Source organism: Meleagris gallopavo, chromosome 1, assembly GCF_905368555.1.
Source record: "Meleagris gallopavo chromosome 1, MGAL_WU_HG_1.1, whole genome shotgun sequence".
NCBI lineage: Eukaryota > Metazoa > Chordata > Aves > Galliformes > Phasianidae > Meleagris > Meleagris gallopavo.
In genome coordinates, this window is record NC_139404.1 from 24,171,369 (window position 1) to 24,196,879 (window position 25,511).

Sequence of the window (25,511 nt, forward strand, 5' to 3'; positions counted from 1 at the left end):
GAGCAAGCCATTTCTGGCTGCCCTCTCCCTCCTTTGTACTTCAGGGGAGCTGCAGATCCTTGGCAGGGCAATTTCACTCTCTTAATCATTCTTCCTCTCAGGCTGCAAAATTAAATCTTCCTATTAGTTCTGGACTCAGCCTGCTCCTTGGTTTTCATTGCACACCTGCACGCACACCTGTTAGTTCAGATGTGCGCTTTCAGTAACAAAGCACTATGGGAGGGGTTTGTTTTATCCAGTGTGTGTGTGAAGTAAAGACATGATGAGGAAAATCCACCTAAACAGTGACCAATCTGTGTTATGAAGGCCACTGTTATTTGTTCTTTTCTTCTACAGCATTGGGCTGCAGCCTCCTCTCTGTCCCCATACAGTGCAGTGGGAGCAGTCATGCAGCTTCCCAGCTCAGCATCAGGCAGAGCCCAGCACGCTGCTCCCACTGGCATTGTGAGAGCTTCTCTGGAAAGCAACATGCTCCTCTTGACTGCCACTGGCAGCATATGCTTTCTTCCTGTGGAGGAGCGCAGTGCTTGGGGCAGTGCTCCCGCACTGGAAGAACCAGCCTTTTGCCTCTCCAGTCTTTTCACACTGCCTTCTGAGAGCAGAGAGGGCTGTGTCTGGGGCTTGGGAGACTGCAGTGGAAGCCCCGGCCCTGCAGCAGAGGGGTCTGCGGCTACTTGGCTGGGAGTGGGATGCCACTGGTTGGGAACACTTTTTTCATTCCACATGCTCACACTGTATCTATCAGCAGCTCCCACATACATCCCCTCTACTGCATGCTCTTGCTGGATTTGCCGTTTCCCTTCCGAAAATCATAGAATCATTAAGATTGGAAGAGACCACTAAGATCATCCAGTCCATCCATCAGCCCCATCACCTGGGAGAAGAGGCTGACCCCACCCTCACCACAACCTCCCTTCGGGCTGTTGTAGAAAGCAATAAGGTCACCCCTGAGCCTCCTCCAGACTGAACTATCTCAGCCGCTCCTCATGAGGCGTGTGCTGCACACCCCTCACAGCTCTGTTGCTCTTCTCTGAACACGCTCCAGGACCTCAATGTCTTTCTTGAAGTGAGGGCCCCAAAACTGAACGCAATACTCGAGGTACGGCCAGAAATAACTCTGCCTGCTCGGCCAGCGCCTACCCTGTTGCCTCCGTGTAAAAATCACACCAAGCAACGAGCATTGTCCGTTGGTCAGCGGGCAGGGCCGTGGATACGGATAGGGCCGGGCACGTGCAGGGGCAGGGACACGGATAGGGCCGGGCAGGCGGAGCGGTGCCGGCCCCGCAGCGCCCCCTGCTGGCGGGCGGCAACACAGCGCCGCGCGGGGCGGTGTAGGGGCGGCCCCGGGCTGTGGCGGCCGGCAGGGAGCTACGGGCGGGCTGTGCCGCTGGAGCGGCTGTTTGCGCCGGCCCGAAGCTGCCCTCGTTTGAGTGTGGGCAACGCGGCACCAAAGGCTAGCGGTAACAGAAACACCGTCCCAACGCACAACTTTTTGTACAAATATATTTTTCTTTATAGTACAGAATCACTTTTAAAATACATCATTTCCTTAACAAACGTTGGCAACAATATTAAAATAAATAACATATCCTAGGGAAAGTTCCGTTTCATCATAAAACCGCAAACCAGAAGAGTATAAAAATCGGTGTGGAAGTCTCTTCACCGGCTGTGCCGCGCGGGACGCGGCGCGCGGCTCCCGGATCCCCGGGCGGGGCTGCGCCCATCGCTCCTGCGCCCCTCCGGGCGGTACCGGGCGGAGCGGCACCGCCACGCGGCGGAGCGCAGAGCAGGCAGTGCCCGCACGCCGCGACGGCGGAGGTCAGAGCACGCGCGGCTCACAGCCGCGTCTCCTGCACCTCCTCCTCCGTCTCCTCCTGCAGTGCGCAGATCTGCGGCCTGGGCTTGCGCTTGCTGGAGTTGCGGCGGTGCGCGGGAAGCAGCTTGAGGCGGTCGGCGTGGCTGATGGCCTGCCGCAGGGAGCTCTTCTCGCTCAGCAGCTTCTGAATGGATTCGTACTGCCGCATCTTGTTGTCCTCGATCACCTGCGGGGACACCGCACCTCTCAGATGGGAGGTGGCCGAAGGAGGTGCAGCCCGGCTGTCTCCCCACCAACCCGCAAGTTCTGTTCTGACAGGGCGCAGTGCGTCCTGACACCTCACTGCCCAGATTACACGATAATGCAATATTCAGATGCCTTTATGAATGAAATCAGAGATTCTGACCGTTGGATATTTCCTCAGAAACCCTTTTCCCCTGCATGCCTTTCTATTGCTCAAGAAGTGCAGCCGTTTCTGCCCTGGCCATGGTAAAGCAGGGCAGGGGGCTGGCACTGGCACTGGTGGTCATTAAGGTCCCCTTCAAGCCAAAGCACTCCATGGCTTGACAAATGTAACAAAACAACTGTGCAGGAGAAGAGGGAAGATGCTCACCAGGAACCGCTGGCACTCCAGGATGGCTTCCAGCCTGTGCTCGGAGAGGATCACAGTGCAGTCTGCAAATGCATGCTTCAGTGTTTTCCTGATCACCTGGGAAGTTCTGGAAGGCAAATAATCATTGGCATCCAGACTGCAACATACATCACTCACAGCCCGTAACTGCATTTGTGGGATGTAATCATCCAGCTGCATGCTGTGATGCTCAGCAATGGTGCACCTCTGCCGGGAAAACACTCATCTGCTCTAATGTGAAGGTGCAACTGAACTTTTCTGACACTCCATGCAGAAATGCCACCGTCTCTAACAATGCCACACTGCACTGGCATTCTTTGGACCTAATTTATGCTTTTGCTGTCTGGGCTGGAGATAAATCAGCTTGGAGTTCTGAACTCATGATGATAATCCCAGCCTGATGTAAACTTTGGGGGATAGAGTTGCTCCCCTTTGGTAACAGTTACAGCACCCACCATGCAGGAGCGTTTCCGTTACCTTGCACTGTGACAGTAACACAACAGCAAGGAACAGTGAGTTACAGCTGGCACTGAGCAGGGACAGAAGAACATCTGAAGTTTCTGAACCCTGTGTTTGACACTGCCTGATTTCTAGCCCTCAAACACAAGGCCATGGTGGACCAAGCGTGGCCAGCGCCCTGTGGACAGCCCAGCAGCTATCACTGTGTCCCTCTCCTTCCTTCACATAGCCCGGCCAAAGCAGGACAGCCAGCATGGCTGAGCTGCTGCTGACACAGCAGAAGTGAGTTGCTCCCCTGCTGGAAGCAGGTTCCGTACTTCTCCAAGGTGGCACATTTAGTGCAACCCTTTTCCCCAAAGTCTGTTCCTGAAGCTGAAATCAGGCTTAGTACCAGACCTGAGGAGTTACCAAAGGTTTCTTTAGGAGGCGCTGCCTCACTGGTTTTTGGATTTCATATTAGAACACGTGAACAAAACGTACATGGGGTCCAGGTGAGCACTGGGCTCGTCCAGCAGCAGGATTTTAGCCTTACTGAGAACAGACCGGGCAAGGCACATCAACTGCTTGTGCCCATGGCTGAGGACACAGCCTCCATCCACGAGAACGAAATCCAGCTGGCCCGGGAACTGCTCAATCACAGACTTCAGCCCAACCTACCAGAGAGAAAAAGAAAAGAAAAGTGGATGAGGCACAGTTACTGCTGACTGGGGGGGAGGTGGGGTGGAGGGGGTTATGATGACCAACACCTTTTCTTTTCTTGCCTTTCACTCCTGAACAGAAAATACAGATCAATGAAAACAAGTGTCTGTCCTGTAAGACTACAAGCTGCTGGCTGGGCGGTGTGAAAAGCTGAACCATACCATGTCCCAGGATTTACTGTGGGCAGCTGAGAGTTAATGCTCCGTTTGTTTGTCACATGCAATGACTTCTGGCATTTCCACCCAAACTCTCTGAGTTAGCAGAGACAGCCATGCGCTCAGAACTTGTGTCCAGAAGTGATGTGTGTCACTGGTAATGTCAAGGAGAGAGATTTCTGAAAGGAAACCAGGCCTCTCTGGTTACTAGGAGGGCAAGAAGAAACAAGCAAAATTCCCATGCTACTTTACAGCAACAGGGAAAATAACCCCGGTCACCATGGTGTTGTGTCTATGGCTTTGAGAGTATTTCCATCTGCTCCTTGTGCTGCCTCAAATGCACTGTGCATGTTGCTCAGCCCATGGGCACTGCTGGCATTCCTCGAGCGCCAGTGGCAGAATGTTTCAGAGGGCCTTGTGGTGGGAACCTGCTTCACCTGAGCCAGAAACAAACCCGGCACAGGAGTGGCTCTTGTTTGTTTCTGCCTGTGCCCCTCTGCTCTCACTGGGAAGGGCATTGTGTTTGCACCAAAGCCTTGCAGCTTCCTCATGTCCAGTCTGACTGTGCTCCCTGGCATTCCCAGAGAAGCATTTGTAAAACATGAGAACTGGGAAACGAGAGATGCACTGCTCCGAAATACATTATAAAAGTGCAGTGCAACTCACAATTCATGAAGAACCCCCCTTCCATTTTCAAAATATGACTGGTCTGCCACTTATTTTCATTCCAAGGCAAAAAAAATAGAATTATTGCTTTGCATTTCCTTTTTACAAGGAAATCGTGTTAAATGGTGGCATGTAGGTATGTATAGTGTTTTTGAAGTTCATACTTCTATTTATAAGCAAATCAAGGTCACTGCATTGTTCCTCACTCTTTCAAATATAACTCTTGCCCTTTAATGAAATTCTGGAGCAGGTTTTTAGTTGGAGATGTTGCCTTCTTCTTAAAACTGTGCGAGGTCTCTTTGTAACATCTACAGTTCAGACAGCTGACTGCCCGAGGAAAACCTAGCCCCCAAAATTAACACGCGTGTGACAGATTCAGGTGCTGAAATACTGGGGCAATGGAAGTGAAACACCTGACATTTGTTCATGCAGCGCCTTGCATCTGCAGCCCGATGCCAGGAACTTAAAAGGTGGCACTGATACTGGCAGTGCTGTCTAAGCCCTCAGCAGCCTATGGGCCAGGGTGAAGCTGGATGTCCGCTTTCTTCCTGTGCCCCACTCCTGAAGTCACGCTGACTCATTGACTCCACCGAGCCAGGTTTCAGGAGCGCAAGCTGTGTAAACAATCACATCACTCCTACTGAAAAGTATTAACGGCTCTTTTTGTTTGCTTTGAGTTCTCTTGCCTATTAACTCAAAAACTCTGTGTTGTTACACTTGGATTTTTGGATTTGCCAAACTTCTTAGTGATAAATAGTTAAAAAAAAATTTTCTCACTGTTACAAATAAGGTTTAGCTCTTTAAAATCCCAGGGTTGGCTCTCAGACACCACCATCCAAAGCAGAGCTAGAACTCACTTTTATTCAAGAGAGGGAATATCAATCCCCCCCCTCCCCCCCCCCCCGGCAGTCTCAGGGCACCAGGGAAGCACAGCACTGCTTCCCTGTCTCTTGTAGCACCAGCTAAAAAGCTCCTGTCACTCCATTTCATCAAAAGTGCTGTGATGTACATACTTGACAGTAAATTGTGCACTGAAAGTGGCTACTTTCTCCTTTTTCAAACAGGAAAGGAATTATATAAACCTCAGAGAGAGCAGAGACAAAGTCAGCCTCCTGGGTGGGAACAAGGAAGCTTTCAGATTAACTCCCACGTTTGTACACATTTTATGATACTTGAGACTTGCTATGGACAAGGAAGAGGGAAGAAGTTTATTAAGTCATCCGTGCCTTAGAAGGAGACATCTGCTTTCTAGGCTGAAGCATTCCCTCTTCTGTACCTCTTAGCTGCCTTTTCTTGGGGCATTATTTACACCCGTGCAACCTACTAAACACTATCAGCACCAATAGGTGGCATCTTACACCCATAATGCGTGGTGTTTGCTCTCTAGATGGAAACAGAGCTGGAAAAATCTTTCCCCTGATATTGGGGAATTTGAAAACAAAAAATGTTGCTAAAACCTCAGTGTAAAATTAGAAGAAAGAAAACCTTCAGGTTTTCTAATATTCCCTAATATTTGATTTCCACGAAGGAGGCAGCTGGCTGTGACACAAGCTGTACATGAGCCCAAATGCGATGTCAGAGAGCACTGCCTACCAGCCAGCTGCAAGCCAGACCGAGAGCTGCAACAACCGGAAAATCTTTCAATGAAAGATTCTTATAAGCTGAGTCTAAGTATTTCCTATCGCAGTAATACCAGTCTTTTATTTCTAACACTGACATCAGACATTTCTCACTTCTCCCTGGCCTCTTAGATGTTTGCCAGTCATCTTCGCACACTGCAGTTGAAAAATTTCATGTATTTGACAAAGCATTAAAGAGACAAAAGATTACAAGACTTCTGCGTCATCAGCCCACTGCACTTCTTTTCTCTCAGGGTCATGTAGCCAAGCCAAAGAGAGAGCCTCACCTGTGCTCAGTCGTTGCATGAAGAGCTGTACGGAAGTTTATCTTTGTGTTTCCTTATTATCCCATAAAAAATCGCCTTTGTCAAAGTTAGGGAAAAAAAGGTTTATGGCCCTCTGTTATCTTTTCTCAGCACTTTGTTTCAAAGCCTTTATATAAATTTAGCATACGATAACCACTTGTCCTGCACTGCACTCAGCAGAGGGAAACAAGAAACACACTGAGCAGTTTTACCTCCTCTGCGACTTTCCATATTTCCTCATCGTTCCATTGCCCGTAAGGATCCAAATTCTTCCGAAAAGTTCCAGAAAATATGAAGACTTTCTATAAGAAAGAAGATGTACAGGTGGATATATACAGGTGGAACATTATGTGAGACGTCGTAAATTGCAAAGCGTACAGAGACAAAAAATAACCTTCTGTAATTATCAGACAAAGCTTAATGAAGGTTTTATACAATTTTGGAAAAAGTTGTTCAAAAAAAAGAGGAGGGAGTTAACCACAGAAACACAGAATGGCCCGGGTTGAAAGGACCTCAAGGATCATCAATCTCCAACCCCCAAACCACATGCAGGGCCACCAACCTCCACATTTACTACTAGACCAGGCTGCCCAGGGCCCCATCCAACCTGGCCTTGAGCACCTCCAGGGATGGGGCATCCACAACCTCTCTGGGCAGCCTGTTCCAGCACCTCACCACTCTCACAGTAAAGAACTTCCCCCTGACATCCAACCTAAATCTTCCCACCTTCAACTTAAGAGCATTTCCCCTTGTCCTGCCATTATCTACCTTTCAAAGAGTTGACTCCCCTCCTGTTTAGGTACTGGAAGGTTGCAATGAGGTCACCCTGCAGCCTTCTTTTCTTCAGGCTGAACAAGCCCAGCTCTCTCAGCCTGTCTTCATAGGGGAGGTGCTCCAGCCCCCCGATCATCAGAGTTAAGAACTGTCTGTTCAGGTTTTGACCGCTGTTTTAATAAGAACTAACGCAAACTTGTCTAAAAAAATGTGAAATATTTCAACAGTTTTCAGAATGGAAGATTTTCTACATTTTAAGTTTGGAAGAAGCCTTTTTAAAGTCTTGTTTGATTCTTTATTGCCTGTCCCAGTCCCATCTCAGCAGAGCCCTCCTGGCTCTTGGTGCCAGTTCACAGGGACGGACGTGGTGCAGCACAACCCAACCCGGCTGCAGCACCACCACACACTCACACAGGAGGCTGCCCTGAGAGATGCTGCAGCCATACTCTCTTCCTCCTGTTCTGCACCTTCCCTCTGTTGCAGAAAATGATGAAGACGTGCATTGCTCAGCACCAACACAGCATCCTTCTAAGATTTACTACTGAATTTGGTTTTTCCATCAGTTTAGACAAGCAGCTATAAAAGAAACATACCTTAGATATATGTGTTGTGGCTGGAAAAGCAATGACTCAGACAAAATTAAATATTTGTTTAATCTCTTTTTACACAGGGAGGTGTGGCAGATCGGTGGAAGTGGGGCTCTTCAAGTGACACTGAGGTTGTGCTACAGTTGTTATAAGATAAATGGAAGCTGTTGCTTTCTGTGTTGCTCTACACCTGCTGCTGACAGCAGGGAAACTTGCTCTCAAAGAATGCAAAGCTTGGGAAATATGACCATTTGCATGTTCTTGCCTTGTACATACAGAATGGATATCAAGAGGAAGGATTTCAGCGATTACTTCTTCTTTTGTCTTCCTAAAGAAAATATTTATTTAGAGAAGACATGTTGAAATGCCAGTGATCCGTAGCCAAATAATTTCTTGTTGAAATTAAACCAGAGCTTTGGTTGTCCAAAGCTACTGAAAGCAACGAGGGAATTGCTGGGGTGGCAGAAACTGGCTGAGAGCGTATATGCAGTAAAATGCAGTCCCAGAGCTCAGCCAGTTGGCCACAATTTCCATCTGACCTAACCTGGGAAATTGGCGTTCTTTCATCAGATTTCAGAGTGATTTATACATGCATTTATATTCATCATCTAATTATGATTAATTAGAAGTGTGTGGCAGTTTAAAATAAATTGTTTTAATTCATTTAATTAAGAGGTGAAAGGCATTGCCAGTAATTTCTTTGGTATAAGGGGCAAGGAAGGACCTCACTCAGGAGAGCAGAAGGGAAAACCAACTGCACTCTGCTGCCATGCAGCCACTGGAGGGGCTTCCCTGAGAGCTCCCCACTGCTCTGCGAGCCAGAGTCCAGCAGAGCTGCAGTGCAGGCAGTGGTGTGCACAGCCAGTACTTACAGAACTACATTTGCTGGGTAGCAAGGAAAGAGAAGAGCCTTTCCTTTATAACCATCATTTCTTAAAACTCCAAGTGCTTCAGTGAAGAACAGCCCTGTCCCTTCCCACGGCCCAGTTAGTTTGTGCATGTGAGACTATATATTTGCAGCAGGATTAGATTCCTACAAGCACTGGGTGCGGTGAAAGTCATAGTTCTGTGGAAGCAGGGTCAGACCTGGTTTTGTTCATACTTTGAGCACCACACGTTTAACTAATGGAGTAGATATTTTCAGTTCTCACTGATGAAGAATAGTCAACTGAACAAACCAGTTTTAAAGAAGATTGGGCTGAATAACATTCCTGCTGAAGTGCAGCAGGGAGAGAAATAAAGGAGACCACTTTCTTCAGACTCTGCTGATACTTGTAATAGCTGTGCCTTTAAGAAGTAGGGCACTGAAAGCAAGCTATTCCCTGGAATACATGTTTTTTTTTCCACAAGATAAATATTGCATTGTCCTGAATTCTGGTACTTCTCCATCCTTTTCAACACCTCCTTCCTCTCATTAGAAACCACATAGGCTTCACCTGAGTAAATATCGTGTTAGGTATGTGGGCAGGTACAGTCCACTTAAAAAGAAGGAGAAAAATAAATCTTAAATGCCAGAAATTCAAAAGGAGGGAAAAAAAAAAAAAGTGACTGCCATGGGCTTGCGTGTCATTTATAAATATGGAAGAAGTAGGAATAAGGAGGGTGATGGAAAGAGAACTGGATGGCTGAGGAGACTGGAAGTAAATCTGGAGTCCTTTCCTTCTCTGTCAGTTGTTCACGTTCAGCCTGGAGGATAAAGAGTGTGATCACACAGCAGATAGTTTCTCAGAGCTTACATCCACCCACAAGCAAAATGCTCGGGAACATAAATATGGCCATGTTTGTGTTCTGCCCACCCCACCTACTGTAAATCAACCCCTCTAAAGTGCACTAATCCTCTTCAGTGGCTAGAGCCTCTGCATATTGGTTACAAAGTTGGGTACACCCAGTTTGTGCAGATAAGCCTGCTAAGTGATTTAAGTGTTGTGTGGAGAACCAAGACTCTGACAAACCCAAGGAAATGCATACAGAAGAGTATGGAATCCATTTAGAAGAGGCTGATAAAGATTGAGAATATCCTGGCCGTGAGCAGCTGCTGATGAGATGAAAGACCTGTGCAGGTTCTCAGCCAGACCCATGGGCTGGCACCTCTCACTCTGTTCTTAGAAACCCTTCCTTGTTCCCATCTGCCCAAGGCTGAAACATCTTCAGAAGTACAACACCAGCTGCACATGCAGAGAAGTCCAGTTAACAGCAATATGACCTCCATGTTGCCTCCTCCTACATACATCATGGCAACAATATCAAGATGAAGGAAAATGAATTTGGTATCTGAATGTCTGAGTTCAAAGTTTTGTTGTCATAAGTGTCCTTTAGAAACTGTACTGACATTAAGATATTTACAGTCAACAATAAGAGCACGTGAGTAAGAAAGACCTTTTGCAAATTTTGTTGCAACCGTTTCTGTAAGATTCAAAGTTGTGTTGAAGATGCAAAAACTTCTGCCTCCTGTAAAGCTCACTGAGAAGCACGAGGGCTGTGTTCCTGGCAGCACTGAACGCAGTGAAAACATATCTGAAAACAACAGATATACTGCCCTGAATGAGCATGCAGTGTTTCTATTGACCTCCACCAGTGTCCTGTGCATGGACCTAGGGCAGGAGATGCTCCCAGCTATGATGATATTGACATGTCATTGTGGAGGAATAGCTGAGCTTCTCAGCAGGATGCATTGCAAAGGAACGACCTGGGAGGGTGCAAAACAGCCATCCTGGTGCTACTACAAGGGTGAGCCGTCCTGGAGAGTCTGAGGCAACAGAACAGTGCTGAGATGGATAGACAGACAAGTAGGTGTAATGAACAAAGACAGATAGCTACTGCAAAATGAACTAGGAAGAGAAGTTTCCAAACGTTACTTCTTCAGGGAAATAAAGGAGGCAAAGGGATTTGATAGTTTTCTTTTTGTCAGCTGGCAATCCCACAAACTGTAGTAGTCTTGTTCTCCATACTAAGCTTGATTTTAACTCTACATGGAGTTAAATGCTGTGAGATCTGTCAGAATGATTAAATGTCTAAATATGAGCAGAACAGCACTCAAGGCTCAAGGAAACACTCATTCTGACACCTTATGGATCTCAGGATTCCTCAGATGTTTTTAACGGGAAGCTGGCTCCAGATCTCCCGTTATCCCTTCATAACCAAACTTCTGAAGGCTTCTTTGTCAGTCTTACTCAATTACTTATTTCAGTACATAATCTGCTTGAGGACCTGCATGCAAAAGAGCTTCAATGTGCAGAAATCAGATGCAGTGACCTTTCCTCTCCAAACACCCTTGAAACATGCTAGGGAAAGTCTTGCAGATGAAACCTCAGAAAGAACTGCCCAGAATGAAGAGCTGTTGAGCTGTGATTATGCTTCAAGCAGCCTGTTATCACTGAGTTACCAATTTCCATGAGAATTACAAACATCCTGTAGGAGCACTACTGTGGTCGAGGCTGTGCTTAACCAACGCCAGCCTTTGATGAGGTGCAGGAAGGAACTTCCTTGTGGGCGCTCCAGGAAACTTGCTCAATGTGATTTACCAGCTCATGCACTGACAGTTGCATCTGATACACGGAAAGGAGCAGACAGATCTCCTCCTTTGCTGTGGCTCAGTGAGATTTCTGAGTGCCCCTCGGGCTGTTCCAGTTCCACCCACCTGGAGCACACTGCAGTACGTGCCATTGGGACGTTGCGGGTGCTACACAGCCACCTATTAATGACACTCCCATTAAAGAATAATTTTATGTCCTTTAAATTGCAAAATTTAGGGATAGGGAAAAGAAGGGCAATGCTGAAAAAATTTTCCCAAGGAAGCATGTCTCAGGTTAAATTAGCTCCGTTCCCTCACTGTTAGTGAAGCCTCTCTCATGTGACTGTGCACATCCACATGTTGTCATAGGCCCACCTCCCAGGAAAGGCAAGGAGACTTTTATTTTACATTCTGAAGCTGCAGGTGAATGGCAGAGAACAAAAGGCTCTCTTTGTTCTGCTGGGAAAGGCTGGGCGGCATGTGTAATTTCTCTTCTCTGAAGGGAATACTGGTGAAAACTTTATTTCATTCTGCATATGGTAAATTCTGAGGCATAAATGTGCAGCTCCTTGGCAAGTGTTTTGGACAGAAGCTGCAAAGTGAAGCAAGCGAACAGATTGTCAACTCTAGTGATTTCCAGAGAATGAGGAGCTGGGGTGTTTTAGTACTCTTCGACAAATTTTATAACATACTACTCCAGACTAAAGCAACACTATACATGCAATCTCTGCCCATCTTGACACAGCTGTATTTGCAATCTCTGACACAGCTACCTTGACCCAAAGGGGTTACTTTTTTCCTTGCTTGCAACTAAAAGTCATGCTGACAGTACTGAACCAGCAGTAATAAACAAATAAAAGTTTACAGGACTAGACATACATGAAAGAATTGCAAAGCTGAGAGAAAGGGTGACAGATCAGCTGTCACAGGGCAGCATGCCAGGCAAGTCCTGGCTGCCAGCAGAGCTCAGCCAGGAGGTGAATCTGAGCAGCAAACTCCCTGCAGCACTCCCGGCTCCCATAGGTTGGGTGTGTAAATTGACAGTGGAAGAAAGGGCTGCTCCAGTAAGGTCAAAGTGCTTAAAATTGCTGTCTTTGAGGGAACTGCTGCGCTCGTAGCAAGTTTGCAGATGACGCTGAGCTGTGTGGTGCAGGTGACATGCTGGAAGTGAAGGGCTGCCACATAGATGGACCTTGACAGGTTTGAAAGTTGGGCCATGCAAGCATGCAGGTCAACCTGGCCAAGTGCAAGATCTTGCACATAGGTCTGGGTAATCCCAAACATCAGTAGAGGCTGAGAGATGAGTGGATTGAGAGCAGCCCTGTGGAGAAAAAGTTGGTGCGCTGGTGACTGAAATGCTCAACATAAGCATTTAAGGTGTGCTTGCAGCCCAGAAAGCCAAAAGCATTAAAAAAGAGTGACCAGCTGCTCAAGGGAGGTGATTGTTCCCCTCTATTATGCCGTCTTGAGGCCCTACCTGGAGCACTGCATTCAGCTCTGGGGTCCCTACCATACGAAGAACACAGATCTATTAGAGCAGATCCAGAGGAGGGCCACAAAGGTGCTCAGAAGGCTGGAGCTCCTCTCCAATGAAGACACGCTGTGGGAGTTGAGATTATTCAGCCTGGAGAATAAAAGTCTCGAGAGAGACCTTACAGTGACCTTTCTGTACCTAAAGGGGGCACACAAGAAAGCTGGAGAGGCTCTCTTTAACACAGAATCACAGAAAGAGGGTAGTAAGGAGCAGGAATAGGTCGCTCAGAGATGCTGTTGATGCCCCAACCCCAGTAGTGTTCAAGGGCAGGTTGAGCAACCTGGTCTAGAGGAAGGTGTCCCTGCCCAAGTTGGGGATCAGTTAATGATTGAGTAGTTCTGCTACTAACCTATTAAAGAAAAAAGGCACACTATTGTTTTCACAAACTATCCATAATACATGATGTGAGGTTTTAGAAAACAGGAGGTGAGAACATCACTGACTGTATTTTTTTTCTTTAGATGGCACTATCTTATTTTGAATCAACATGTCATCCATTCCAGAGGCAGAGAGATAAGCCAACTACAAACACTTTTGTTTGAGGGTACTGTACCTTCTCATTTTTGTAAGAGCTCTTGTGTGAGTGACATCGAAATACTCAAAATGTAGACTTTACTGCAAATTATCACATTCATCCATCCAACTATCCCCTTCACAAATTCTGTGCATTTTTTCTGTTTCTTAGCATAAAACAATTAATTTTCAGCTTAAATGTAACTATGTGCATATTAATATGCAATCAAAAAAAAAAAAAATGAAGGCACTTTGCTGCCTCTAAAACATTCTCATTACCTGAGGAATCACTCCGAAGGCCTTTCTCCATTGCTGCAAGCTGACTGTGTTCCAGGAGATGCCGTCAATCCGGATATCCCCTTCTGTATTCAGCAGTCTTAAAAATGCAAAAAGTAAAGTGCTTTTTCCTGAGCCAGTTCTTCCTAAAAGGCCCACCTGCAATGCAAATTAATAAAAGCAAGCACTTAATATCGCTCATATATTAACCACAGACCAAGGCAGCAGCATTTAGAGATCTTAATAGTGGAGAGCAATCCAAACTGATTTCAGTGGGATAGCATAGGTTGTTCATTTGTAAGTGATAAAAGTCTACAGCAAGGGCTGATTGTTAGTGTAAACCTTCAGAATCAACTAAGAAGGTAGATCCATTAGTCTATACTTACCTGAAGAGCAGAAATTTCCTTATATATTATTTCATATTTTGTTACCACCACCCAAAGCTGAGATACTGGCTTTTTCCACAGCTGAATTTAGCACAGCTAATGCTGAACTGTCTGAGCATGGGCTGCATTTGAACAATGACAATATAAATGCGAAGGTGATGAGGTGACATGAGGACCATCCCTGCTGCCTAACATCCTTTCCATTACAGTGCCTAAGGCAAAACAGGACAAGCAAAGGTCTATGATGGGAGTTCTCCCCTTTCCTGCTTGTTTTTCTCTTACTTCACTACAAGGCAAAAACAAATCTCTGGTTTAAGGAACGCACTCCAATTCTGGAAACACTACCTCTGCATACATGGTTCATCACTGGAATTGGATAAAATTTCTAAATCACAGTCATTGTAAAAGGGATCTTTGTTTTAATTGTTTTGCCTCAGAAGTTTACAGTACAAAAGTATCTTTCATTTCCATTACTCCATTGCTTCAAAGAATTATCCAGGAAGTAAATCAAGCAGACTACAGAAGCACCCACACTCACAGTCCAGAAATCACAGATTGCCTCTCCTCAAAAGGCACAGTTTTTTCAAGACGATGCTACAGGAAGTCTGAACCCTATTATCAAAATTGCAGTGCCCTCAAACTTAGAAATGAAATGGGTAAACCAATATAGATCTATCAACTCTGAGAGACAGGTGCTGTTCAAAGTAGGACCTAAGGGCTGCCTCATGGCAAGGCAAGGCATTGTTGCTGAACCTGTTTTCTCATCAAGATGACAGAGTTAAAATTGGCTCTTCATCCATACAGCTTCAGCTCAGGAATCTTTGCATGAACTTCAAGCAAAGTGTTCAACATCTGCCTAAGTGCTGCCCTGAAAATAAAGTTATTTCTTGAATGTAAATCCAAACACGCATGAAGATTAGTTAGAGGTTTGTAAGCCTTTTAAAGAATAGAGCTGCTTATCGTTTGCTCTCTAATAATTTGGCACAGCCCACAGCACCCATGGAACGTCTCTCCGAGCGCCGAGCCGCTGGTGCGTTACCCTTGGCACGCTGGCCAGTATTCTTTCATGGCCCATTCCATCTGGGTCAGTCTGCCCCTAGCATTTGCACACTTCTCTGTCCATAGGAGGAGGAGGCCAACTTCAAGCACAGAAAAAGGACGTGAAGAACTACTGCAGAAATATTTTATCTGTGTGTTATTCTCCTCATGGTCTGGAAAACTCTTCATCGTGCTTCACCAAGGTACAAACAGCTTCAAGATTTCTAGGATAAGTAAGCCAAATTTCCTTACTATTTTTGTTCATAGCTAATAATACTAGATATGAGCTCTTTTTAATAAGAGGCAGAAGACATTTCTGTCATGCAGGTTATTTAGATGATTATTTTGTTCTGCAATAATTTCATGTTTCTATCTACAAAAACTTACTGAGTCAATAAATAGCTTTATAATGACACTTCCACAGTAAAGCATAATAGAAGTCAGACTCTACCAAACACAACAAAACAGTGTCTCACCGTCTGCCCTGAACTGATTGAAAAGGAAATGTTTTCTAAGACAGCAGTTCCTCCTTCAGTGTATCTGGCTGTAAGGTCCGTCACAGTCATTTGTCCCCCAGATGGCCAGTTCTTCTCATCCTTCACGTGCCTGTTTTCAATTACAAGGGCATCTGAAAACTGGTTATTCTTCTGTGGCTTAATGGTTTTCATCTCCTCTGTTGGCATGTCAATAAATTTAAATATTCGGCTGACAGACCGCATCTAGGAATCAAAACAAACATTATTCTAATTGTACTGAGCTACCAAAGCAAACAAAATCAAATTATTCCTAATTTCTATCCAGTGAGTCTCTTTTCTATGTATAGTGCTGTGTAATTTGAAAAGGTAGGGTACTTCTTTTACAGAGCTCTAGATTATTTTTCTCTTCTACGATGCTAACATTGGCCAAACATCTAATTCCCCTTCCTTTATTTTTAAATGAGCACAATAGCTCTCTTCACCTTTATAATGTATAGCAAAAACAGCAGATGAGCTGTACATCTGAAATCACCAGTCATGTAACAAATCGTGGAGTCTTCAGCTCCTTCCTCCCGTTTGGGGTTGCTCTACTTGAAAACTGAATTTCCTTGAATAATGATTAATCTTCAGAGATAAGCAGAGTGCATGGAATTTGAATAGGCCAAAGATCAGATAATAAAAAGTTAATTCATCTCCTTTGCTAGAACTTCACTGGACAGGTGATCATAAAATATATTTTTAAGTCTATAGACAAGTTTGGTTTGGGGCATTCATAAATTTTAAGTTCTGAAGTTTTTTTCCCTAACTGCTTTCCCCTTTAACTTATGGTGGGCCATCTTAGATCCAGTCACCCTTTATTCTCCAAGCCTAAAGAAAATCCAGGTTTAAGCCTCTTTCTAAACATATGTTCTCCTTCCCCAGACATCCCAGTTCAAATTAATCTTTCCTGTCTGATCAGAACTTATACAGCATTTTGTATGACATTTACAGGAACACTTTACAAACGTGCTGATACTTTCCTATCTATTTTAGGAATATCTTGATTAACACATCTTAAGATTATATATATTCTTTTCTTCACACTCACATCTCACAGTTACCCTGTAACCAAGCAGTGGTTGACCAAGCTTTCCTTCAGTTTAGACATTTCTAACTGAAGAGATCCTTACTTACAAGAGAGGTTATTATTAGCAGTTCCTAAGTTTAAGCCTTTGCACTTTGTTGACTGAAATCTGTTTCATATTTGTCATCTGAGGTCACCTAATACCTTTAACTCTTAGTGTTCTTCATGTTGACACTGCTCTTCAGCTCTATGCCTTTGGCAGTTTTCTTCAACACATCTTTTTTCTTTTTGTTGAGAGTATTAGAAAAAGATTAAAACAAGCTCAGTCACAAACCTAATCTTTGATGAGTAGCCTCCCTATAGCTTAATACCTACAGCTTAATGCCATTTCCTTTCTATCCAACTCATTAACTAGTTTTCAGTTCTTGCAATGATCCTGATCTTGTTCATCTACATGCCTTCTGAAACAGAGCCATACCCAGTGTATTCCTGAAGACAGATTATTACTACACTACTTTTGTCCAAAAAATAAATCATCAAACACAATTATCAAGTTATTCTAACACATCCTAATTTCAGCACATCTGAGTTTATTCCCTCTGTAAGCTTTGTATCTTCAGTTACATCTTCAGCATAGTTTCTAAAGACTGCTACCATCAGACTAACAAACTGATGGTGGGATCAGTGACTTCTGATCTCTCCTTCTCAACTGGAAGAAACATTTGTTTCTTGGTCACATGCCACCACTGCCACATTGGTGGATTCATTCACCAATGGCCAAATTTTCAGACAGTTCTTTCTGAACTCTAGAGTGGGATGTCCAGTCCCATCCAGCCTGAGTGTATTGGTATGTGCTATTCCAGCCCAATTTTACAGATTTAACTGAAATGCCAAACTGCAGAACCCAATCATATCACTCTTAAATGATATTAAAGAAACATCTTTGTACATCCTTGACATTATTAAACTGTTTTTGCATTCCTTCAGTAAACTCATGCTACTTCTATTATCATTGCTTCCAGTGCAATTGCTTCAGTGGATTTTCCATGCAGGAGCAAATATATAATGCATGGAAATACTGGGAAAATTGCTTACCTCTCTCAGCATGTTGAAACAAAACTGTGACAGAACTTTTGGAAAGTGTGCTAATATGCCAGCCTATTGATTGCAATTTTCATTTCAACTGCTGTGCAAGATATAAAGGCATAGTCATCATTATGTTCACTTATGAATGTCATCTCATTTTGATCATACAAACAGGAAGACCTTGGATGAGACAGGCCATTTTATTCTTTCTGACTGCATTTAGTAAGCCCCAATAATGAACACCATGCATTCACTTCAACTGGTGTTAGTATCTTCTTTTCATTCCTAGAAATTTTATATTTTTAGAAATACTGCATCTGCAGAAATATCAGAGCTTCTTTCTTGGCTTCTTGGCAATGAAATTTCGTACAAAAAAGGGAATCTCTGTAACTTTCCAAGATATCCTAGCATTACACATCAGCTAAAATCTGCTAGGTAGCCATCTGGCTAAAGAGTCTTGCCTTATAAAATTTAATCTCTATAATTCAGCTCCTCTGACAAATTTATCACTCACTTCACATGCGAAGATATTTTAGACAGCTTAGTACTTTAAATCAATTGAAAAGATGCTTTCCTGGTTCTGTAATTTGCATTACGATTTAGATCTGGGCAGAATACAGCAGAAATGTCAGTAACATTTTACAATGATATCCATTCTTCCTTCCAGAGACTGAAATCTTCTGTCATTCATAATGACAGGCATAGTGTAGGTGACAGAAAGTTTCTTATCTGTTATTCCCATCAGCAATTTAACTGCTATATTCACATTCTCCAACTAATGCTTTAGAACGAAGGAGTATATTTACTATTTTCAGCTAAAAATGTCTAGAGCATAATACACTATTTTTAGCCTTGCCTAATTGTATTTTACTGAGATTTTAATAACATTACAAAATCTTTAATTTACTTTCTCATTAATATCACTTAAACTATTCTTAATGTGGGATGAGAATTCATAACATTATATTAAGTAATATATACTTCCAGAATGTGGAAGAAGTAGTTTTTTGGTTTTTTTTTTCACAAGTAATCTAATACAACTAATTCTATAAGGCTCTGTATTCTTCTGCTAGAAAGAGAGCAGTTACATTCTCCAAAGCAGACACATATAGTTTGCAACAACAGTGTTGTGTGACACCATCTCCTCAAATACATGCTCTCTGGAAACCGCAGCATGCAACTGAGAGATACCACAGTAGGTCAGTTCAGTGGCTCAAGTTGAAGAAAAAAAAACACCTGTGCAGTTTGTCACTGCAAAAACTAGCTTGGTGCAGGCAGGCCATACATTAATTGTGAGGTTTCTTATCTTTTGCTGACACGTTTTGGAGGCACTTATAGGTAATTGGACTCATATGTAGATTTTGGTAAGTTCTGTTTGACAGCAAGTTGAACACAAGTCAGCAGTGTGCCCTGGCAGCCTGAAGGGCCAACTGCAACCCTGTGGTGCACCAGTCCCAGCACGGCCACCGGACAAGGGAAAGGGTTGTCCTCTCTGCTCTATGCTGTGCGGCCTCACCTCCTGCACTGGGAACAGATTCGGGTGCCACAATACGGAATGATATGAAACTATTAAGAGTGTCCAAAGGAGGGCTATGAAGATGAGGAAGGGTCTAGTGGGAAAGACGTGGGGAGCAGCTTAAAAATTTTGTGTTATTGCAAGGAAGGGCCTAGAGGGGCTCAGACCCCTGGGTTTGCTCAGCGCAGAGCAGAGGAGCTGAGGGAAGGCCTGATGGCAGCTGCAGCTCCTCACAGAGAGTGGAGGGCAGCACTGAGCTCTGCTCTGTGTGACAGCGACAGGGCCCGAGGGAACGTCATGGAGCTGTGCCAGGGGAGGTGGGAAACATTCTTCATTGGAGATTGGTGGACACTGGAACAGGCTGCCCAAGGCAGTGGGCACAGCACCGAGCTGCCAGAGTTCAGGAAGTGTTTGGACAGTGTCTCAGACATGGGGTTTAACTTTGGGCAGTGCTGTGTGGACCTCTGGTGCTGAAGCTGATGACCCTTGTGGGTCCCTTCCAGCTGGGGATATTCTATGATTCATATATTCCTATTCCAGATTGCAAATATGAAATACTTAGTTCACACTTGTACTGATTTTTTTTTTTTTTGCTCTGTTTTTTTTTCTAGATTTTGTGAACCTCCGTATGACTGCAGCTCATTTTGAGAACTTCTATTCTGATGCGAATTATACTGTCAAGAAGCTACTAAAGTTTTACCAGACTAAATAACAGTTCTCAGGTTTTCTCAAGACCATACTAATATCATTTTCCAGTTAAAAATTACCAGCTGAACAGGTTAAGAGAGAACTAGCACGGAAAAATGAAAGTATGAAAGCCAGCCATAAAACAACCATTATTTTTAACAATAACAAAACAAAAACAATTTTTTTTCTTTGGTCTTCTTCTTTAGCATGTACTATTTTAATTCCTCAGCACCAGTGATGTACAGGCTGAAGCACAATGTAGTATAGCAAGTACATTCTTAATATCATCTTTGGGGAATTCTTTTTGATTTCCTTACATAAATAATCTTGGCAATAATGAAAGCATGACAATTTCTTGCTCCCTGATGAAAGAAATTGTCCTTCCCAGTTTTAGCACTGCTATTGCAGGATACACATCAGTGAAGGAGAAGGTTCATGAACATTAAAACATTCCACTGGGACTAGCCAATGCTTATCTACAAAGGCAACACTTTCTGGAAAACTTATTTTTTTATTTCCTTATGGAGGAAAAAATTAAAAATATTGCAAGGCTGTCTGGAGGGCTAAGAAAAAGACTGAAAACAAACTAAAGGGGTATTAGCAGAAATGATCAAAGTGAGGAGATAAATCTAAATAACACAAGTCTAGCTGTTAACTTTAAATGAAACAATGGGTAGCTGTCAGAGTGACACATATGTTTAAAAAAAAAAAAAGAAAGAAAGAAAGAAAGAAAGAAAAAACGAAACACCAGAGCAGATAAAGTATCAGGACTGTAGAAAATGCAGTGCCAAAACCATTATGAGTATTAAAAGACAACGGAGATTTTTTAGTTACAGACAAATAAAGATGAACAGAAGTTCCTCCAAAGACGAGAATACTTGTGTATGTAAAAACAAAAATCCAAGCTAGATTCTCAGATTGCTTGAAAACATATGCCAGCATCATAGCAGCTCAAGAAGGCAGCTATGTGGAATAAAGTCAAATTAGCCACCTACTTATCTGTTTGGTCAGTATTTCTTCTGGTGCATTTTTGTCTTTGTCACACGATCCTGTTTCCCTATTTTTCTTCTTCCTGTCCTTTTGCTTGCACCATTTCACTCATGTCTCGTATCTCACATATCTTGTTAAAGAATTCAGCACAAGTTTAGTGTCATGTACTAATTGCAGCAGCTGTGCCTTTAGCCATGGGCTTCAATCATTTGCAGAAAACACCAACTTATCTGACAACCAAAGACCACGACCTATAACTGTGTACACTCAGGCACACTTGTGTGCTGCCTTGTAAGCACGGATGTCACAGCGGCTCACAAAAGGGCATAAGTGATCTCACTCAGAGCAGTGTGTGTGTATTGGTAACTGGAGACACACAGAGATGCGTCAGTTCTCACCAATCTGATACAACTGGGAGCTCAGAGTACTGCTTGAGAGAAATATAACCAAAATAGAACACTAAACCAGGCACACACGGAAGCCTTTGCAGGACATCCTTAACCAAATAATTGTAAAGAGGGAAGTGTCAAATGTGGACAAAGGGTAGGAAATAATATATCTGAATTACCCAATGAAGCCGTTTTATTGCCTTGAAACCATGAAGCTATTCTTATTTGTTTGTGCACAGAAGCAGCTTTTCAATGTCAGGAAACCATTCTGCCAGCAATATCTATGAGCTTGGCAACTGGGATACTTAAACATCCATGGGATGGGGGAGGGCAGCAATCCATTACCAAAACAAGACCACAGTATCTATCTATAAACAGATGCACTGTCTAGAAGACTGTCATTAATAGAACCAGTGCTCCAATATACTAGTTTGTCTTAATACAGAGAAAAGAACTCACAAACATATAAGGCAGTTTGCAAAGTTCTTTTTCAGGGGAAAGGGAGTTACTTCCTAGTTACTATTAATAGATGACAGCTTAGCATCAATGTATTTTAAAAAGGGGAAGTTCTTTATCAAAACTTAGTGTGTCCAGCACCCTCTCAATACTATGCCAAGATTTTCTCTGCTTTTGTGTGAAGCATCTTCAGTTTGCACTAAGCAGTATGAATGAACATGGTTCTCACAGACTGTGATATTTCAGTGACTACATTAATGCCACATAAGGCTAAAATAGAGCTTATACAAGAGAGTTCACTGAATGTTCAGTGCCATGCCTTACCAATAAAATGTTTTACTTTGTATCGGTCACAGAACTGCAGTCTGGCTTGTCTTGCAGTTTTGGCAAACAAGCCCTTGCACAAGCTGCTTGCCCTTCAAGACAGCCTGTACTAACAACTGAAGAAAGAATCATCATAAAACAATTGGTGGATAGGGAAAAAATGTGTCCCTGAATGGCAGTCAGCTTTCTGGACTATCACCAATTGTATGTGTCAACAAGAGATTAGACTTTGCAAGTGGTTAATTCCCAATTTTGGGGCTCTTAAGGATTTCCATCAAGATGAGGGTGGTTGAATCACTTATTTAAAAATTAATCTGCTTCATTTTTTAAAAACAATTCATTTCAGCTAATCAGGATCTAATTGTCGCCTGTGAAAGTTGTTTGTTTTCCATTCCTTAAAGTCTTGGCTTGAGAAGATACTTCAGCAGTCAGAGAGGGTATGACTGGATGCAAAGTATTTTTTATCTTAGATTTTTTTTTTTTTACAGATGTAATTAGGGTTTATATGAATTTTGCTACAAGAATTCTGTTGAAAATCAATCCCGGAATTCCTTAATTGTAAGAGAGAATTGACTATTACATGATGAAAACCACCATAACAAATGTATTCTTTTATGAGTTTCCTGTCTGCCTCTCAACAAATAGGTGATGATAAGATAATCCTGTGAATTGTTCTCTCTTAAAGCTTAAAGTCAGTCTCAATTAATGAGCTAACTACACAAAGTCAGCAAAGCTTTATTTCATAAGTTATTCTAAGCAAAACCAGAAAAAGACCACCAGTTAAGTCTAGGAATGATTTTTAAATTGCTTCTGACTTTGCATGATTGGAGCTCAGCCTCATCCATTGAAATCTGCTGTGCAAAGCTGTTAAGTGGAACAAGATTTGATTAGGTATATGACCATAACAAAGCAACTCCAAGTCTTTCAGATGTTTTCCCATAACTGCTATGCAATCTGAATCCTCAAGAGCAAGCATGTGCCGTTCCCTTTTCTCATCCAGGAAAATTTCCGATCATGAAAAAATTCAGTGCTGTCCCAAAGCCAGGAGGTTGGTGTGAAAGGTGAAAGGGAATTTTTTTCATTTCTGATTACTATACAGATCTGATAATAACTCAGTGAGCACCTATAATCAACAAAGAAAAGCAACACCTCTAAACTAACAAACCACAGCAGAGCACACTTTATGCTTACCAAGCTGTCCACATCTATGCTTGAGTTCACTGCCCACTGCAAGGTTCCCATGATGTTCATGGCTAAAGTAAGAATAATGCCAACTCTACCTGGTCCATCACCTGCAAAGGGAAAAACAGATTTAATATATGAAAATAAAAGGCCAACAAAGATCAGAAAATGAATATATATTTCATACATTGCATATAAGATCCATATAACATCTTAAAATATATATTCAAATTCTCTTTTATTTCATGGAAAAAAACCATGGAATTGTTGATTATACAAGAGGATTGAGAGTTTAGTCATCAATTAAACTCCTGATTCTGTCAGTGAATGCACTAAAAACCCTGATCTTGATTTGCAATTAAATCTTGGTATCATAGAATCACAGAATCACAGAATCATAGAACGGCTTGGGTTGGAAGGGATCCCAAGGATCATCAAGCTTCAATTCCCCTGCCGCAGCCAGGGCCATCAACCTCCAGATCTGGTACTGTATGTATGATCAAGAAAAGTATGATCAGCTATGAAACCCAGATACTGTTAGAATAAAAAACTTCATTCTTAAAGTCACTGAATTCTTGCTCATCAGCTGTCATAACACAGATCCTGAACAAAAAGTTCAATGTAAAACAGGGGAGAGGGAGTATAATGCCTGAGAATGAAAATCAAAAAAATGTAAATGAGAGCACAATGAATTAGAAACTCTTTTAAAAGTTATTTGTAGCTAAACTTGCAGAATTTTTCCACAAAGCTGAATTATTCAGTTTTCATTGGGCTCTTTCAGCTCCTACTTTGCTTGTCAAAGACTGGCTATGCCTGGCCCAACATCCAGGTAGAATAGTAAGGTATATAGTGTTTCTCCTGTGTGTACTCTGTTTACTAGGAGTGGTGAGCCATTTTGGAGGTGATTTTTAATGGAATTTGCAAAAATTCACATCAGGAAATGGGTCAGTATGTGGGAATTAGAAAAATGAATGAGTACTTTCGCTACCGATGCAGCTTTAAGAGATCATTAAATCTTTCCATTTTCACTCAGTTATTTGTAAACTGAGAGGAGTATTAACCTCAATTTACTAAAAAACTTCAACTATACAGATAATAATCACCATCCAAGCTTTTCAGTACATTCACGTGGTTATCTTTATGTGGTTTAGAAGCCACCAGATTACTTTTGCAGCAGTTAGGGTCAGGAAAAGAAAGCTGTGGCCCCTCAGATATTATTTGCAAACTAATCCCTTCAGTGAGTCTTCTACAATAGCAGACAACTGTGGTATAACTTCTATTTTAAGTAAAACACAATTTCTACTCTCTGACATACTTCAGTCAGGGACTGCAATGTATGCTGAACTGTGCAGTGGTTTACTGTCATCAGAAGTGTCCACACATGAGCTGTTAAACAGAGGCAAAACCTGCATTTCAGTATTCCAGTAAAGTTACTGTACCTGTGGTTATGATAGAGATGAATGCCACTGCACTGAAAAAGACAACAAAAATCATTTCTATCCTCATCTGAAACCAGCGCAGAGTTGACAGGTAGAGGAACCAGTTTGCTGTGTGTAGGTTCAGAGCTTTGTGAAATAGGGTTTCAAAATACGGCTGCCGCCCAAAGGCTCTCAGCGTCCACAGTCCTTTTAAGCTTGTAACAAGATGTGTGAATATTGGACTCCGAGCTGTAAAGTGTTTAAATTACAAACATCATAAACACACATAAGAAAATACTTTTCATATAACACAAATCCACAGCCCTGTGTCTGACTCCTAGCAGTGTAACTACTGTCATCAGTTTAATTTATCTATGTTGTTGGCATACATGGTTGAAGTAATCCTAGCAGAGGATACACAACAGTGTTTTCATGAATGGGTTGAAGTTCCATTCAGTGTCTTGCCAGCAAGTGACCACATTAATTCCTCAGTCAGCATACTGCTTGGAGAAACGCCTGGTCAGCTGTAAGACGTCACAAGAGAAAGAAGGCTCCTCCTCAGCCAAAATTAATTCCTACAATTCTGACAACTCCATCATGTAAGTTTGGGTGGGTTTTTTAGCACGTTTTTTTAAGAGTACTTAAATGCTCTGGATTCCACTCTCCTGTCATGGTGCTAATTTTAAGGAAACGTTGAATTACACAAAAAATGGAGTGCCAGTGCTAAACCCCTCTAAATATGAAACAAATTTAGATTTATATCTGAGCAAATTTAAATTTATGCATGAGTAAAAGGCAAGGTGATTCACAATGGACTGAGGATTGTCAGATCCTGCCAATCTTTTGTAAAGGACCACAGTCCTGATCTGCAAACCCCACACTTCAGAATCAGTTTTTCCTTTTTAATTGGGAATATGCTAGTCTGATAATAGGGGAGAGGAAGAAATTTAGTCAA

The 25,511-nt window shown here is 42.9% G+C and overlaps 1 protein-coding gene across 5 annotated transcripts in view; it reads right to left on the reverse strand.

The window, feature by feature from the left end:
* Nucleotides 1-1,489: 1,489 nt before the first annotated feature.
* The window catches only part of CFTR (CF transmembrane conductance regulator), an 82,830-nt gene continuing 58,808 nt past the window's right edge, over nucleotides 1,490-25,511 (reverse strand). For all 5 annotated transcript variants that reach the window (XM_085218979.1, XM_085218996.1, XM_085218969.1 and 2 more), the window contains 8 exons: nucleotides 24,578-24,805; nucleotides 23,148-23,248; nucleotides 15,446-15,688; nucleotides 13,549-13,704; nucleotides 6,563-6,652; nucleotides 3,387-3,559; nucleotides 2,430-2,535; nucleotides 1,490-2,042 (listed from right to left, as the gene is read on the reverse strand). In XM_085218979.1, the coding sequence (XP_085075105.1) occupies nucleotides 1,836-2,042; nucleotides 2,430-2,535; nucleotides 3,387-3,559; nucleotides 6,563-6,652; nucleotides 13,549-13,704; nucleotides 15,446-15,688; nucleotides 23,148-23,248; nucleotides 24,578-24,805 (1,304 nt within the window). In that variant the 3' untranslated portion in view covers nucleotides 1,490-1,835. The remainder of the gene's footprint in view (nucleotides 2,043-2,429; nucleotides 2,536-3,386; nucleotides 3,560-6,562; nucleotides 6,653-13,548; nucleotides 13,705-15,445; nucleotides 15,689-23,147; nucleotides 23,249-24,577; nucleotides 24,806-25,511) is intronic.